We start from the raw sequence: 18,520 nt of genomic DNA on the forward strand, positions 1-18,520 counted from the left end.
GTTATTCAAAGATGCCTACTTGCATGCACAAAGTTATGACAATTGTCAAAGAAGTGGTGGAGTGAGCAAAAGGAATGAAATGCCATTGAAAAATATGTTAGAAGTGGAAGTGTTCGATTGTTGGGGAATAGACTTTGTAGGACCATTTCCTTCGTCTTTTGGTTGTGAGTATATTTTGGTTGCGGTTGATTATGTTTCAAAGTGGGTGGAAGCAATAGCATGTCCAAAGGCGGATGGAAAGACCGTAATCAAGTTCTTGAAGAAAAACATTTTTACAAGGTTTGGAACACCAAGGATTCTCATTAGTGATGGTGGCTCACATTTTTGCAACACACAACTTGAAAAAGTCTTACAACAATATGGTGTGAAGCACAAAGTAACAACGGCCTATCATCCACAAGCTAATGGTCAAGCCGAAGTTTCCAACCGAGAAATTAAAAGAATCTTGGAAAAAACTGTTTCTTCATCAAGAAAGGATTGGTCACACAAGTTGGATGATGCTTTATGGGCTTACCGTACGGCATACAAGGCACCGATTGGTTTTACTCCGTTTCAAATGGTTTACGGGAAGAGTTGTCATTTACCCGTGGAATTGGAGCATAAGGCATTTTGGGCCTTGAAGTTGCTTAACTTTGATCCTAAGGCAAGTGGTGAAATGAGAAGATTGCAATTGCTTGAAATGGAAGAATTGCGATTACAAGCCTATGAATCCAACAAAATCTACAAGGAGAAAGTGAAGGGGTATCATGATAAAAGATTGTGGAGAAGGAGTTCAAAGAAGGCCAAATGGTTCTATTGTTCAATTCAAGGTTGAAGTTGTTTCCGGGTAAATTGAAGTCGAAGTGGTCGGGTCCGTTCCGAATCAAGGAAGTAAAAGACTATGGAGCGGTTGCGTTAGAAAATCCGACAACAAATGAAAGTTGGACTGTGAATGGTCAAAGACTCAAGCCGTATCTTGGTGGTGAAGTCGATCGAAGCTCGGAATCCGTTCCGATTTTTGATCCGTAAAGCCGCCTCGGACCGTCGAGCTAACCGACGTTAAACAAAGCGCTAGTTGGGAGGCACCCCAACGTTGTAAGTATTTTCTGTTTTATGTGCTTTGGGAAATTTGAAAAGTCGGTGGAGAAAGAATCGGGTGGAACAGACTGCTAAAAAACCAGGAAAACCAGGTTTTCTGTCATCCGCTCAGCGGACCCCCCTCTGCTGAGCGGACCTGCTAAAAACCAGAAAAATAAAAAAGGGCCCAATGGACCAAACCGGTCCAAAGGCCCATTTAAGAAAGAGGTCTGTGGCTGAGCGGGTTCAGAACCCTATCTCCCCACACTTTTGAAACCTACTTGCCTCCACTTGTTTTCTACTCCATCTCCACCATTTTCAAACCTTAAAAATTTCATTTTCTCTTCAAGCAAGTGCTGTCTCGTGTTTTTATCCATTTCCAGACAAGGTATGTGTTGTTTAGTGTTGCAATCTTTTGTTTAAAAGTATATTAGGGTTGTAGAGTTATGTTTCTTTTAGGAGTTAGTTTGATTTGGTAGTATAATTAAGATTAGAGTGTATATTATGTTTGATTTTAGTAAGAAATTCTGTCTAGGTTTTAGATTTAGGTTAGGTTAAATTTTGAATGTTAGGGTTTCATGAATTGCATGTTAATATTCTCTTTTTCATTGCTTATTTGCTTGCTTGTTGGTGCTTGAAAGGGGTTTGAAACCCCATGGTTGTTCCAGGTGCAGACCTGTGCTCTGCAGAATTTTTGAATTTCTGCGCAGGTCCGCTGAGCGGACCCTGCTGTGTGCAGAATTTCAGTCCTGCTCCCTGTGTTTGATGCAATGGTTTAGGGCCCAAGTAATGCTACAACTGAACATGTAATGCTCTATAATTGCTGCTTTTGACGATGTTTGTTCGATGTTGTGTTGTTTTTTGTAGATGTCGTCAAGAAGTGATCGGGGAAAGTGAGCTAGGCAATTGACAGGTTCAAGCTCAGGAACTTGTAGCAACCTGCCTAAAAAATTAATGTTTAGAGTCGCCACCTATTCTACCAAGGCGAATAGGAAACCTATGCAATTAAGAGATCAGGGTAAGATACTATATTCAGGTCGAGGGAAGGTGTTAGGCACCCTCAACCCTTTTCTAAAGGCTAACATTCAAAGATAAAGGTTTATGGCAAGGTTTATAAAGAAAGGTGACAGAGAGTAATTATAAAGCTAATTATATTGACAGGATTAGAATTTAGAGGAAGGAGACTCGCCTTGGTTATCCAAGTGCCTACGTATTCCTTATGGAGAATCAGAGTCAACGTAGTTCGGGCAAGGGTTGTACGCCCTTAAGGTTGTAATTTGATTTGATATGGTTTTTTAGAGGCTTTTGAATAGCCTATCGTAGTTATGATAATCCGTAGTTTGATATTCGTGGTTTTGAAAAGTGTTTTAAGATTGGGCGTACAAACCTGGTTTAATTTGTACTATTAACCTCAATAATCGATTGATTCAATTACCATAGTTAAAAGATTAATAATTTGCACCATTACCAATTTTAATCAATTAATTTGATTATCACTAATAACGAATAATAGTATTTTTTTAATTATTTTTATGAATTTTATTTGTATTGTTACCCCTCGTAATCGATTGATTCGATTAAAAAGAATAACAAATTAAAGCGAAAGGAAGGACGGTTAATCATCACAACTAATAAAATAATTGCAACCATTTAACCAAATAATAGAAACTAAATTTTATTTTAATTAAATAACATTTTAATTAAAATTATTGTTGATCATAGCGATTAATCGATTTAATCGGAACGAACAACAAATTAGAATTTTTAATAATAATATCATATATTTTTATTTACAAAAAATAATTATTATATAATTAATTAAAAAAAGAATTAATTAAAACTAAATATATTAATTAACTTAAATTAGTTATTAGGATTTTTATTCAATGTGGTTACAATTAGGGTTCATAATATGGTCATGAAATCAGGGGCGTCAGATCTAAGCTGGGAGGAGAATTGAGGGTCAGATTGAGAGGGTGTATGGTGGGCTACAGGACTAGCAGCGCATGTGATTAGGGAGGAAAATCAAAGAAAAATATTATGAAAGGGCCAGGGATTGAAACCTGGATCCTTGGGGTAAACTTCATTCACACACGCCAACTCTGCTATGGCGCTGACGTGTTAAGAGAACACCTTCGATTAATAAAATAACGAGATTAAACAGTTATATCTAAAACGCGCGCGCGATTCAAAATTAACCAACCGGAAGATGACAACACATCGTCTTCCACCCCAGACCTGCAATTCCCTGAACCAACAGCTACGAAATTGCTACGTTTTCTTCGTAGCAAATGCCAACCTGGAAAAATAGCGACTTGCCCATACACCTGTATAAACAGGGCGCGACCTATCAATCCCATTCGTCTCCACCATGCGAACACGCCTGTACCCTCAATTTGCCCTAATTTCACTTCTAACGTAAAACCCCCTTTTTAAACCCTAAAAGCTCAAATCGGACATCAATGGGAAAACACAATTAAAGCACGTAAATTCCATAAAACAAGTCCAGAAACGATCAGTGCATTGAACCAAACAATAATATGCAATTAGATTCTAATGTAGATGCTTGTATTATCCAGATCGAAGAGAGTTTTGAAGTGACTTACCTTGGCAAATATGAGGTAATTCTGGGGGTGTTGAAGCAGAGTAGCGATCCCAATAGCTTCAGAATCCCTTGATGAATCTTTTGCAATGCTTGAACCTTCTTGAAAACCTCCAATTCCTTGAAACTGGATTTGAGTTTCTTGGTGAATCTTTTTGTTCTTGTACGTGTGCTTCTCTATCAATTTTTTGTCCCCTAATCCTATGCTTTAGGTTCAGTACTTATAGGGGAATGAATTAGGTTTAGAAAAAGAGCCCAAAAACCTTTGAATCCAATCTTGCCATGTTTGAGAAATTTGATTTTGTTCTTGAATCATAAGCTACTATATTTGGCCAAAACCTCACTTATTCTTTCTCAATCCAATTATCACGAAAATTGCAATATATTTTGTCATTAATATTGATTAGAATCAATCAATATATCTTCCTTACCAAAATATTTGATTTTTATTTTAATTACATCATTAAAATGAAATAAAAAATCATATTAAATCAAATATAATGCTACATTTTGTGGCAAGTGATTTTAGGCATGCTAATGACTTGTGGACCAAGTTTGTATCATAAAACCATAGGCCCATTTGCAAAAAATTTCAATTTGAACCTTCTTTTTTCACATTTGGTCCTCCAAAATCGCCCAACTTTGATCAAGCATATCTCACTCAATTTGTAAGCTATGAGGGAGTTATAATACTTTTTGGAAACCTCAAAGTGTCCTCTACAAGCCACTTAGGAACATATTTTTCATTTGGAGCTTTTATCTTGATCATATTTTCTTTGACAAAAAACTGCTTTTGAAGGATGCTTGAGAAGGACCTGTAATCTTTTGCATCATACCTCTCAAATGAAGCATTTTCAGCTCTAGCTTGTGAGAGACAAAATTGTAGGGAATCCAATTTTCTTCAAAATAGGCTTTGAGTGGGGAATTTTTGATACTCCATGTGGAAGTTATGACCAGTCAAAGTTGCGTTGACTTTCTCCTATAAAAAACCCTAATTTGAACCTTTGGAATTTGTTCATTTCTGAGTTCTTATTAATGGATCATGATCAGTCTTTGATCAAATGATGGATATAACTTCACATACTTGATGTTTGACCAAAAATCTTGAAGTTTGACTGTATTTTGACTATAGTTGACTTTTAGGTCAACACAGTCGATTATTGGTCGTCTGAGCCATTGAGTGAGCAATCCTTGGGAATTAAAGTTTGACTTTTGACATGGAGATGCTTTGAGATATATGAGACACCTTGGGATCCATTTGAGACCTTAGAAATTCAAATGTCTTTGATAAAGTGCAAACCCTAGTTTTGGAGATCTTTGATTAGGAGAGAGTGACTTGAATAAGCCTTTGAACCTTGAGCCATTGAAGATGCATAGAGGAGGGCAAATTTTGGGGTATGACAGAACTGCTCCATAACCACCCTTCGATTCACATAGGTTCCTAGGTTCAGAGCAGCAGGCAAGGTTTGAGAAGTTGGTTGGTCGAAAGATTTGGCCTGAAAAGGTGTTTGACCTCCCACAAAGCGGTAACTTTTATCAGTTTCTGGAAAACATTGCGGAACGCAAGTGGGAAGCTTTGATCTCTCCTGATACTCAAATCAATGCGGACATCGTGCGTGAGTTCTATGCTAATGCGATTCCGATTGAGGGAAGGGTGTACACTTACACCTCCTATGTGAGAGGTAGGGGAATTTCTTTTTCAAGGGATGCAATTAACACTTTTTTGGGAAGACCTTCTCCTCGTGCTGCAGGTGATAAGTGTGAGTATGCAAGGAAAAAGGCTGCAAGAACTTGGAATATGCAGGAGATTGCTGATCTGTTATCCTTTGAGCACCGAGGGTTCACTCTTAACCCTTCCGGTTATATTCAAAAGATGGACAGGAAGAATATGACTCAAATGGCGCAGCTGTACACAGTTTTCCTCCTAAACAATGTCATGCCGAGGAGCCACACTTCTGACCTGACCATTGACATGTCTTGTCTTTTGTTTTGGATTATGACAGGTGGAGAGGTGGATGTGGCTCAAATCATTTCTGAGGAGATTAGGATCGTGGCTTCAAGTGGTACCAAGTCAGGGACGAAGCCTTCTGCTCAGCTTGGTTTTCCAAGTTTGATAATGGGACTTTGCAGGAAAGCAGGTGTGGAGTTTCCTAATGTGGCAAGCATGAAATCCACTAGTGTTGTGGACACCGGCTATGTGCACAGGCATTGCTCTCCTAAGCTAGGTGTCCAGCAGCATCCTCAGCCACAGAACATGGCTCCTCTTGCTGGTGGTAGGTATAATGAGGAATTAGCTTGCAAGTACAATTGGGCGTATTTTGATGCCAAAAGAAGATCGCAGGCGATGATTCATGATTCTCTCTACAAGCTCTATCGCCACCAAGTCAATCTGGCGGATGTTCCCTCTTTTCCTACTAATGAGGAGTATGAGGCTCATTGTGCATGGCCTGCGGAGAGGTCATTTTTCAGAGAGGGGGATGGTGAAGAGGAAGAAGAGGAAGGAGATGGCATGGAGCAGGATGATGAGGAGGATTGAGGATATCCAGTGTTGATTTTTATTGTTGTTTATTTAGTTTACGTTTAGTTCTATAATACTTTGATTTTACTTTTTGTTGTTGAACTAGTAGCATAATTTCCTATTGCTTTTGTTAGTAACTACTTTTGTGCCATCCGTATGAGGATGAGGGTTGATGTACTTTGGTGGCCGTGGGTGCCACCCGAACATATTTTGTAGGCAACTTATGCCTTTGTTGATTAAGTATTTTGTTTAAGTAATGTGTGCTTGTGTGGGCAATTTATGCCCTTGTTGTTATAATATTGTGTTTTAGTAGTAGAATAGTGTACATATATTATATGTTAAGGTGTATATAATTTTGTTGTGTTTGTCTTGGAATAGAAGTGATGCTCTAAAGAAGAAAAAGTGATAAGGTGTGTCAACATCAAAAATTTGGATGGTGATGATAATATTCTTGATGATGTTCATACCAAGGTAAGTATTTTGTTGCTTTGTAGATTATAAGGTGACTGTGAACTAAGGGCTTTACACAAAGTTTTTGTCACATTGCATTCTAGAAATTTTGTTTGTGTTTGAATCAAAATTAGGACAAAACTAGATAAGTGAGTGGACTTCCATTGTGTACAAAAATAAGAGTGTTCTAGTGATTGATGTTAACTCAAATGATTCATGTTTAATCTTGCTTTGTATGAGACATTAGAGCTTAGAAGGGATCGAGGCAAATTTTTTGAGTAGTATGAGAAAAACCACCCTAAGCAAGGCTACCCGTGAGTGTGTGATCTTTTGTAACCAATTTTGAGCCTAAATTTTTGTTTTGTCAAGTGAATCAAAGGAAAACACAATGAATTTTGATAAAGAGAAGAAGTGATTCACTTGACAATTTCTTTGGAAAACGCTTAACCCAATAGTACTTGAACCTTGAATGGAAGCATTGATGTCTTTATAGATAGAAATGTTTAAAGTTGGGGAGAGATGTTTCTTAAAGATAAAGAAAAGAAAGAAAATGGTGGTGCAATGCATTCTTTGAAAAAGGAAAATAAAAAAAAAAATTGAGAAAGAATGAGCATATGATAAAAGAGGAAAAATTTTATGATTTAAAGAAAAGGAAAGAATGCATTGTATGGTGAAAAACAAAAGGGTAACATATTAGTAGTGTTGTACATAAATAATGCTTTCCATGATCATTCACCCTTTTTGTTTCAATGGCCGTGTACATATAATATCACTTGTTTGGAACCCAGGCCAAGTTACAACCGAATGAAGTCCTCAGTGATCTTTGTCTCTATTGTCTCGTGTGCATAGTACAGATGAATATATGAATTGTTTTGGATGTGCATCATTGCTAGTGAGTGTGATTTGTCCCTTTTGCTATCATGGCAATTGTCCTTCAATTATTTTGTGAAGTGAAACCTAGGTGATTCATTCATGAACATTATCTTTTTAAGGCAATTGTGTTGAAAGTTTGTGTTCAGAAAGTGGTTCATAGTCATGTTAGAATCTTGTACAAGCAAGGAAGACTTATCTTGTAGGTATGTAACTCAAGTTTGAACCATTCAATTGATGTTACTAACCTTATGTGATTTGATGATGTATGTTTTTGAGCTAGCTTTGTTCGAGGACAAACAAAGATCAAAGTTGGGGAGAGTTGTTAGAATCCCATTTGTGCATATTTTGTATATAAGTTTTGTGGTATTTCTTAAACTCTTGTGCCAAATTTGATTACCTTTTGATATATTAGTATGTAAATAAATAACTTTGTGTTTATTTTCTAAATTAAGTTAGTTTATTAACTCTTGTAATGTTTTTCTTTAGGTTTTAACAACTTTTGGGCGAGATGGAATGAGAAGAATGATCAAAACAAGCTTGCAATGAGGGTGGAATACAAAAAGAAGGAGTTTTGTGCAAGAAGGTCCGCTCAGCGGAGTCCAAGCGGACCCAGGCAGGGATTTGCAGAGATTTTTCCACCAGCAAGTCCGCTCAGCGGAGTTGAAGCGGACATGGGCAGGGACGAGCAACAAAGTTGGCTCCGCTCAGCGGACCCCCTCCGCTCAGCGGACCTTGAAGACAAATTAGATATTTTGACTGCTCCGCTCAGCGGACCTACTTTTTCAACTTTTGTTCTTAGCCACATAAAATTAATGATTAAGAGGATTAGGATACTTCTTATCATAAGATACACTTGGAGAAAAAGCTAGGGCAAGAGAAGAAGAGAAAAACCATTTTCCTTAAGAGAAAATCAAGATTTCTAAACATCTTTCTTTGATCTTCTTGAGTTTGATGTCACTAAATCTTGGTTTGTTGCTTGTTGTTGAAGCTTCCATGGATATGGAGGGCTAAGTTTCATCTTGTGTCAAGATTAGAGGTAGTTAGTTTGTAAATATGTACTTTCTTTGATCTATTATGTATGAACTTAGTTAATGATTAATACATGGTGAATATCTTGTTATTTATGTTTCATTTGTTGTTTTGGATCATTATTGAGAGATATGTTTCAAAGCTAGACCTAAAAGATATTCATCTATCAATAAACAAACTCTAGAGATAGATTTGTGAGTTGATAATCACAAGTATCAAGCTTTTAAGATTATCATGTTGATTGTCGGCATGAGAGATCATCTGACGGTGAATATGATAATAATCACGATATTGCTTTAGAGATAAACGGTATCGAGAGGATACGTGATTGTATTAATCATTAATAGGTTCATATATATAATCATTAGAGTACATATGAAGCAAACTAATGAACACTAATCTTGACACAGTTTTACCAAACCATTTTTAAATCCTAAGTTATTGTCTTTAATTTCTTTTCATGCTATTTATCTTTCATGACACTAAAAACATCCAAAACCTTAACTCAAAATACACTAAGCTGTAGAACGGCGATAATATCGCATCAATCCCTGAGGAGACGATACTAAAAATACTTATCCTATACTTTCTAACAGTAGGATCGTGTAGACAGTCGTGTGGCTTGTAGGCAGTTATTTCGTAGACTCTAGGCAGTTATTTCATGGTATTATAAATAAGAAATCCCACAAAGGGGCTCAGGGTGTTCACTTGTACTAGAAATCACTTGTAGAAACTTCATATTCCCAGAGCGAGGAAACAAAAGTTTTCAAGAGTGCTAATCTACGTGAATCACCATTTTCACTTCAATGGAATTTTCTTATTTTTCTATCGTTCCTTTTGAACACTCTTTTTTATTTTCATTTACTTTCGAACTGTCTTTTTACATTGTCGTTCATATTGCTGAGCATAATTCTATTACGATAATAGAGTTTACCAAAGATACATTCGTTGTATATCTCTTTTGAATGTTACAATGTCATGTTGGTCATGAGTCACCTTCAGTCGGTAGCATTAACGTCTTTTTGTGGAAACTTCACTTGTTCAAGTCTTTGTAGGAAACCGTTTTCTCATAGTTAGAGCCTGTGTTGAGTTGAACAAGTCGAAACCTTTGTCACATTAGAACTTGTCTTAGGATTAACTAGTCAATCCTGCGAGTAACCCTTAGTTTGTAGGCTTTGGGAGGACTAGCGGTTGTTTACCAATTTCCACAGTAAACACATGCATAGAACTCATCTTGGTCATAGCGTCTCCACATCTATTAGTCTCCCGGGAGATATGAGTGAATCTCACTATAACATCTTCTGCGATAAGAACCTTTATGCTTCTCAGCAGTCCATTGGCTGTTCCACTATGACTACTCAAACCATTAAGCCTCGCAATGATGTTTTTTGTTGTCAGACTGAAGCTCAATTCTACTATAACCCTTACCAATCACAAGTTTGATACCTTCCAATACTGCCTGAATTTCCCCAACGTCAATTCTACAGAGGCTAATGTATTTAGAGAAATCCCGATCCAACCAGGGGATTAGGTTTTCCACCTGATATTAATGTTAGCATGTTGTTGAACGACAAAGACCCGATGCATCGCTGCACTAGCTCCATATTCCTTAGCTTTCTCAATCACCTTCCTATGAAGATTGTTCGACATCACAAAGGAACCGTGTCATGGATCCTCTTGTTCCTCTAGAACCAAAGAGTATGACAGGTTGTGGCCTAAATGTCACTCCAATTGTGATCTTCAAATTTATTACAATGCTTCGACAAATTAGCTTGTATCCACCCCTATATGCTTAGTGAAACGAAATCCTGCCCTTGGTCCCAACAAACAAGGTTTCTCCAAACTTTAGTGGCAACTTCACAATCCCTGAACACATGAATTATGTCTTCTACCCTTTTTTGACAAAGATCACACCATGGAGTGCAAACTGTCAATATGTGTAACTAACTATTAGTAAGTAACCGCTCATGTTTCATCAACCACGCAAATGGTTTGACTCATTCTGGTACATGAAGATTCCTGACTTTCACCCAATTCTCATCAATTGGTAATTGATTCAGCCCAGCAAATAGTTTTTATGCGCTTGAAATTGAAAATTCAGTATTGTTTGAATCCCTCTAAATGCAGTTGTCTTCTTCAAACTACTCTTGGGGTGGATGAATCGTCATAATTTCTCCAACTGTCTACTGATCGAAGAGGATATTAAGCAGTGGAAGAATCCATTCGTTATTGTCACCAACCAAATCCACAACGTTCTCCAAAGGAGAATTCCCATGATTCCTACTGCTAGCAGATTGGATAAAACTTGATCAAAGCCAACAATCATTCTAAATGTTGACTCGCATACCGTTACCAATATCCCAAACTCTGGCAGATTGCAACATTGACCACAATTTGAAAATATTCTTCCACAGGCTCGAATCATAATGCTTGGCAACAGTAGAATCAGGAAAATCATTCCCTCTGTCATATTTGTTCCTTACAACCTGGCACCAAAAATTATTGCAAATAAGGAAGTATTCCTTTCCTGCTACCTTCTTATACTTCACAATTATTTTGTAAGTAAGGGGGAACCTCTGAACAAGCTTAAATGAATTTTGGGAGTATAGTTCTCAGGGGGAGCTGTTTAGCTAACTCTGAACATGCTTTTATGTGATCAAACCTAATATAAATTGTTCATCAAAATACATGCTTTTGTGATCATCAAAAAGGGAGAGATTATAAGAACAAGATTTGGTTCTGCATCTAGCCTTATGTTATGCTGATAACATTACATGATATCTTAGAGAAAAATTTAGTACTCTAACAGGTTCTAACTCAGAAGAAAAGGCGTGCGACGTCATCAGGTTCTGAACTCAACACATTCTTACTCTGGAAGAAACCAATGGTGTTTACAAAGACTTAATCAAGTTCTATAATGATTTTATAACAACGATTATGATGAATGTTAGTGATAGATCTTCTGATTATGACTCTCGTGAAAGAGCTTCTAGAGACTCCTGTAGCTTTAAGATTCTATTGTCCAAGTTTTGAAGATTTTGAAGACAAGGTTCTGGAAGAACAAGTTTTGAAAATTTTGAAGACAAAGATTCTAAATACCAAATGTTGAAGACCTTGAAGACAAGGTTCTGGATGAACAAGTTCTGAAGACTCTGAAGACTTAGGTTCAGGAGATTCAAGTTTTGGCCCTTCTAAGCATGCTTCATCATATACTATCATAAGCTTCTAAAGATTAAGATAAGATCAAAATTATTTTATGTGAGGAAATAGTATGAGGTACATATGTTCCCACTATCCTGTTATGGTGGTGCAAGGATTGTACTATGATACTATGTTGTCGACCACTCCGTCACTGACCGTTGTGGACAAAACAATTGGAATTGAGTATTTTAATTCTACCCTCCAATAGACTTATTTTTGGCTATAAAATGAAGACTTGGAAGATTGAAGAAAATGTTGAACAACAGTTCTCTAAAATTATGCTGAAACGTTGCTCAAATCTCTCTGATTGTTTCTTTGTATAATTTTGTAAGCAAGTTAACTTTTGTTCTTTAATTTGGAGTAAGTGAGCTTTTGTTCATATAATTGCTTAACACTTTTGTGTTATTTGATTGTATTCAAACTTGCGTAATCTACTTTCAAAAAGCATCTGTGTAAGCACAAACCTTTGTATTTAACTTGTGAATTGATAGTTCTTTGAGAGACTAGGTTATAGTCAGATTTGTCAAGAAGACATTGAAGCATAGTATTTGAGGTTTGCAACATTGAAAGTTGGTCTTTGTTGTAGTTTCTATAATCAGTTCGGGTATAATGGATTAAGTCCTTGTTAGAAAGGCAAAATCACCTTGGCGGGTGGACTGGATTAACTTCGTTAATAGTGAACCAAGATAAAAATGACTGTGTTATTTATTTTTGTTCTTGTTTTCTTTGTTTTTGACTTAGGAAGAATTTTATGAATCAAACAAGTCCAAGGTGTTTAAAAAAGTTTCTCATTCCCCTTAGATACCTCCAAAGATTTTCTAAATTCTAAGAACTGCAAAAAATTTCACCCATTGTATCTCTAAGTTTATTGAGAATTCATAACCCTTATCTCTATCTTGAGCTGATAAAGTTTTAAAGATTGTATATAGACATGGCAATAAAACCCAGACCCACGGGTATCCACCTGAACCCGCCCCAAAGTTGACGGGGAAAACCCGCTTTGACTGGATTTGGGTTCGAGTTTGGATTTTTCCCGAATAGAAAACATGGGGATGGGTCGGGTAATGGGGACACTAGTACCCACCCCGAACTCGTCCCCGAACTCGCCCCGTTTATTTCAATATGCACATTATTATTTATATTTCATAATTTATATTATTAAATATGTGACTAATGTTTTAATAATTTGATTTGTATTTATTATTTTAAATATTTGAAATATATGTATGAAATTTTTTGAGATTGATTTATTTTGTTATTTATAATGTAATTTGATTTTTGAAAAAGTAAATATTTTTATTAAAAAAATGATTTTACGACATACATGGTGGCGGGGCGGGGATACCCGAACCCGTTAAGGACAGGTTTGGGTTTTAATTTCCCATCCCCGTTTGGGTTTGGGGCAGGTAACGGGGATTGATTGGAGATTCGGGTTTGGGGGAGGTAAAAACCGTCCCCGACCCGCCCCGTTGCCATGCCTAATTGTATAGATAAAAATGATCGAGACACATATTTATAGTTGTTGAAATCCAACGAATTATTGATAGGCCCAAACTATAGCTCATTAAATATTAAAATAAAAATATTATAAATTTCTTATAATATATTTTATATTAATTTAGAGTACCTTAGAGTATCTCTAAATTAATATAAAATATCAAAACATTAATGAAATGATCCACAAACCAAAGCGACCAAAATCGATATCCAAGAATCACCCGGATCAAACTTCTTTTCGGATTTCTGATTTTTGGCAATTTCAAAACACATTTTCTTTCTCTTCATCACTAAAAGGTTTTAAGGCATACTTTTATATTCTCCACCTTGACTTGAAACTTTGGTGATGTCAACTTATCCAACAACCCTTTTGTTGTTCTCTACCATATTAAAACACTATTCAACAACCTTGATCAAATTCAAGTCATCCTTGAACCTTTATCTCGTCACTTTTATCCACTTGCTTCCAATCAACTTTGATTTCAAACTTGTATCCACTTGCTTCCAATCACTTGTATCCACAATCATGATTCTTCAACCATCTTTGACTCTCTTTGATTTTAAATGTCTCCCTAAATGCCTCTGTTTTTGAGTTTTACAACCCTTAAATTTTGGTTCTTCAACCATCTAGAAGATGAGCATGTATTACATGCAAGTACTAACTGGCTAATATTTGTGGCTCAATGATCTGAATCATTAACTATGAAGTAATATAAAAATTAATAATAAAAATTAAACGACAATTCTCTCACCATGAGTTATTATGGTGTAGTGTTTATCACTTCAGTCTTACACATTGGGGGTTTCCAGTTCGATCTTGGGTAGTAACATTTTTTTTAATTTTTCCTTTATTTCTAAAAAAAAGGAAGGTTCAAATTCAATTGTAGCCCATCATGTATGTATTAATTTAGAGGAATTGTCTTTCCACCCTTAGTGGTGCCTTCCATACTCTTGAAAACCCGAAAATGCCATTCATGCATACAGAGATGCACCTTTGGACGCATCCAAAATCACGTTAATCCTCTCTTTTCTGAGTTTTGCCCCAGTTTAAAAAAAGATGGTTTTGGGATGCATCTTTGTATAATGTTTGGGTGTTTATGGAGATGCATCTCCGAAGTACCCCCTGCACTCATTTATGGAGTTTTGTTATTCACACAAATGATTTAAATAACAAGTCCCTAATATTTTTGGAGATGCACTTCCGAAAATTCCCAACGCAAAATTTGATAAAATACCTCCTTGCACGATCTTCTCTCTCATGCTAAAAACACACTCCATTGCAAAACCCTTAAAACATTTTATCTCATCCTCAATCAATTATTCAATACCAAAACATCATTATTGTATTTCATCACTTCAAATGGAGCAAAACAAGTTGGAATCGCAGGTAAAGATTATTCATTTCATTCCTCATTCCTTGCATTTACCAACCAAGGATTTGGAAGTTGAAACAAGATTTGAAAATGTTTCAGATAAGATACAATCATTTGTAACAATGGTATGCCAAAGAAGTAGCATGTACCAACCAAGGATTTGGAAGTTGAAACAAGATTACATAAGATCGAGGAACTGTGAGTGTCTGTTTAAATTGCGCGAACACCTTTTGGCAGATGAGACATGGAAATTTAATGTGATTTCCGATATACATAATCATGTCTAGACTGACAAGCTAGCCGATCATCCCGTTGTATGTTGTAACACCCCGATATCCGCTGCACGCATCAACCGTGTCGGCCAACCGAGCATGTTACCCGGCTTAATCAATAATCCCCCTAGGTCCGCTTATCGGCTGCCCAGGAAATATTGTTTTTGCCTCCCGCAGGAATCGAACCATGTACCTAGGGGTTAAGTACATATTCATAGCAATTCCTGCTACCACTTGACCATATAGCTCAATTGGTAGCAGGAATTGCTATGAATATGTACTTAACCCCTAGGTACGTGGTTCGATTCCTGCGGAAGGCAAAAACAATATTTCCTAGGCAGCCGATAAGCGGACCTAGGGGGGATTATTGATTAAGCCGGTAACATGCTCGGTTGGCCGACACGGTTGATGCGTGCAGCGGATATCAGGGTGTTACATTAAAAAGGCGCCTTTTTATGTAACACCCCGATATCCGCTGCACGCATCAACCGTGTCGGCCAACCGAGCATGTTACCGGCTTAATCAATAATCCCCCCTAGGTCCGCTTATCGGCTGCCCAGGAAATATTGTTTTTGCCTCCCGCAGGAATCGAACCATGTACCTAGGGGTTAAGTACATATTCATAGCAATTCCTGCTACCAATTGACCATATGGTCAAGTGGTAGCAGGAATTGCTATGAATATGTACTTAACCCCTAGGTACATGGTTCGATTCCTGCGGGAGGCAAAAACAATATTTCCTGGGCAGCCGATAAGCGGACCTAGGGGGGATTATTGATTAAGCCGGTAACATGCTCGGTTGGCCGACACGGTTGATGCGTGCAGCGGATATCGGGGTGTTACATATGTCACCTTGTTTTTGAGAAGAGGGAACTTGTTTCGGACATGCCATTAAAAATGGTGGCTCCGAAAAACATACTCCCATCTTTGAAATGGAAAAGATCTCTAAATGTTTCAATTATCAAGCAAATATACAACGTGCGTGCTCGAGATAACAAGGCGATAAGAAGACCAAGAACTAAGATGCAACAACTATTAAAGCTTTTCGAAGATGACGACTATATTTCAAGGTACAGATTTTGTGAGGATAAATTTATCGTTCGAGATATTTTTTGGAGTCATTCCAATTCCGTGATGTTGTTCAACACCTGTTCCTCCGTGCTCATAATTGACTTAACATACAAAACTAACAAGTATAGACTTCCAATCTTGAAAATTATTGGTGTTACTTCTATGGAAATGGCTTATTCAGTTGGTTTTGAATTTTTGAAATCCAAAAAAAGAGGACAACGTTACACGAGCTTTGGAAATGTGCAAGACTATGTTGAAGGACCAAGAAAACATGCCACGAGTCATAATCACCAACGTGACACCACACTGATGAATTTGGTTGCAACGAAGTTTCCTACATCATCCGCGTTACTTTGTAAGTATCCCAAAACAAAAAAATGTGAGAAGTCGAGTAAAATTCGCGGTTGGCGCCAAACAAATCAAGACGGAAGATAGAAAAATGGTCAAACCTGGTGTGGTGGTGGAATAGATAATTGATGCATGGAATGGCATAATAAATTCTTCAATGAAATGATTATATGCCAAATCGGTTCTACATATCAGGAGTGTGTGCCATATATCCAGATTTTCTAAAATATATTGAGGGCACGATTCTGGATTAGGTTAAAGAGAAAATTGTTTGTGCATGGACCGACCAGGTTTGACAATTAGGCAATGTAATAACTAACATAGTTGAATCTACACATGCTAGACTGATGAATTGGTTGGGAAACCGTAAAGGTGATTTTTGTTGAGATTGGGACGCTGTTAACCAAATTCTCTGAAACCAACATAATGAGATACATACATCTTTCGGTCGGAGCATTATTGTGTTAGAACACCGATTCAAAGACAACATCCTTTATTCACATTTGGTTGACAAAGTATTTTGGGCGGCATCTGAATTTTATTTTTCACTAAGCCAAGTGAGAAAATAAAACAAGTTCGGATAGCTCAAAGAATGGATTTCCACTTAAGAAGACTTACGGTCTTCCATATGCTTGTTTAATTTCAAAGAAGATGAAGCTTGAAAAACCAATACGTACGAATGAAGTTTGCACTCATTGAAAAATGCTAAATTTTGATAATGATGGTGTGATGAAGGATGATAAATCAAACATATCTATCATGATTAAGTGAGAAGTCATCCAGGAGAGATTCATGAAAGCTGATGATATAATGAAATTGCACATCAAAGAGCAACCAAGGAAGATTTCCTATCTAGATGAAACTAATTCGAAACCACCTTCAGAACTAGCTAAAACAAAGGGTGCCCCTAAAAAGGTTAAACCGACACAAAGTGATAACTCCACGAGACAATCTCTTTCATACTTTGAACATGTTGACTCACACTTTCCGGATTCTCCAACTCCAAAATCCCAAAAGAGTGTTTTCAAGGATGCTCGCATTATCAAACCATCTACCTCACCACCATCACCAAAAATATCCATAATGAAGAAATGCTGCTTTTTTATGCACAAATACATTGAGCGGGTTAAAAATGTTGGAGGAGGCGACAACTGTGGTTTTCGAGCTGTTTCAGGTTTGTTTAAGAAGGGAGATGATGACTACCAATTTGTATGTTTTCATCTTATACAAAAGATTAGGACACATAGAGAATCATACATAAAGCTATACTTGAACAAAGCAAATTACAATGCAATTCTCAATGTTCTAGTTCCTTGTTTTAGTGGTACGGCTCCGTTCGATAAATGGATGCGCTTGCCAAAAATGAGACACCTTATAACAAGTGCTTATGATAGGGTGTGTATTGCTTTAACACGATATGGTTTCTCAGAAACATTCCTTTCACTTAGGAGTAAGCCACCTCAAAACCCATCTGAACACATCATATGTATAGGTTGGTTATCAAAAACACAACATTTTTCATATTTATTTGTAATCGGGATGTCCTATACCATAGACATCACTGGAGAGGATGACACATTTCACACAAGATGTTGAATCTTAGCTAGATCACTTTTTAGAAAGGATGGAAGATTTTTCCTAGTTGAGCGACATTGAAAGAGAAGCAAATAAGGAAAGATCGAAAAATGAACCACCAATGGATTTAGGAAGTGACATATGTTTTGATGCATTTTAGTTGTAATCTAACAAAGTAACACATTTTTTGTATGTAACGCACTGCATACTGTTATAAAATATGGTGGTATTTTTTGGACAATTTTTGTGTTTTGTAATTCTGCTTTGCATAATACCGTGGTTGTGTTCTGCATAATTTTTTGGTTGTTCCAGAGATGCATCTCCGGACACACCTGCTAATTATTAAAAAAAATCAACACAGGGGATCATCCGGAGATGCATCTTCGAATAGACCCTTATTTAAAAATATAAAAAAGTGCGGATCCAGAGATGCATCTTCGAATTCTATCTTGATTATATGATAGGGTTTGTAAGGTCCTTATTGATCTATAATTTCCATAAATAGGGTCTTTAATTCCATTTTCTTTATAAAAACCAGAATGAATCTCTATTCTCATCTTGCATTTGTGTATTTCAATGGAAGAAATCCCCCATTTTAGTTTAAGGTGTCCGAGGACACACTTTTCATCGATTTGAAATCTAAACGAATTACTCT

The 18,520-nt window shown here is 36.8% G+C and overlaps 1 protein-coding gene across 1 annotated transcript; it reads left to right on the plus strand.

Annotated features, from left to right (window-relative positions):
• The first annotated feature begins 17,082 nt into the window (after positions 1 to 17,082).
• LOC131625468 (uncharacterized) lies at positions 17,083 to 17,886 on the plus strand. The gene has a single exon (XM_058896328.1). The coding sequence runs from the start codon at positions 17,083 to 17,085 to the stop codon at positions 17,884 to 17,886; it is 804 nt and encodes a 267-aa protein (XP_058752311.1).
• Positions 17,887 to 18,520: the final 634 nt, after the last annotated feature.

This window comes from Vicia villosa, unplaced genomic scaffold, assembly GCF_029867415.1.
Source record: "Vicia villosa cultivar HV-30 ecotype Madison, WI unplaced genomic scaffold, Vvil1.0 ctg.000218F_1_1, whole genome shotgun sequence".
NCBI classification, from domain to species: Eukaryota; Viridiplantae; Streptophyta; class Magnoliopsida; order Fabales; family Fabaceae; genus Vicia; species Vicia villosa.

Excerpts from the sequence above, each read along its gene's own strand:
- LOC131625468 (XM_058896328.1), top strand. The coding sequence starts at position 17,083 with ATGAAAGCTGATGATATAATGAAATTGCACATCAAAGAGCAACCAAGG.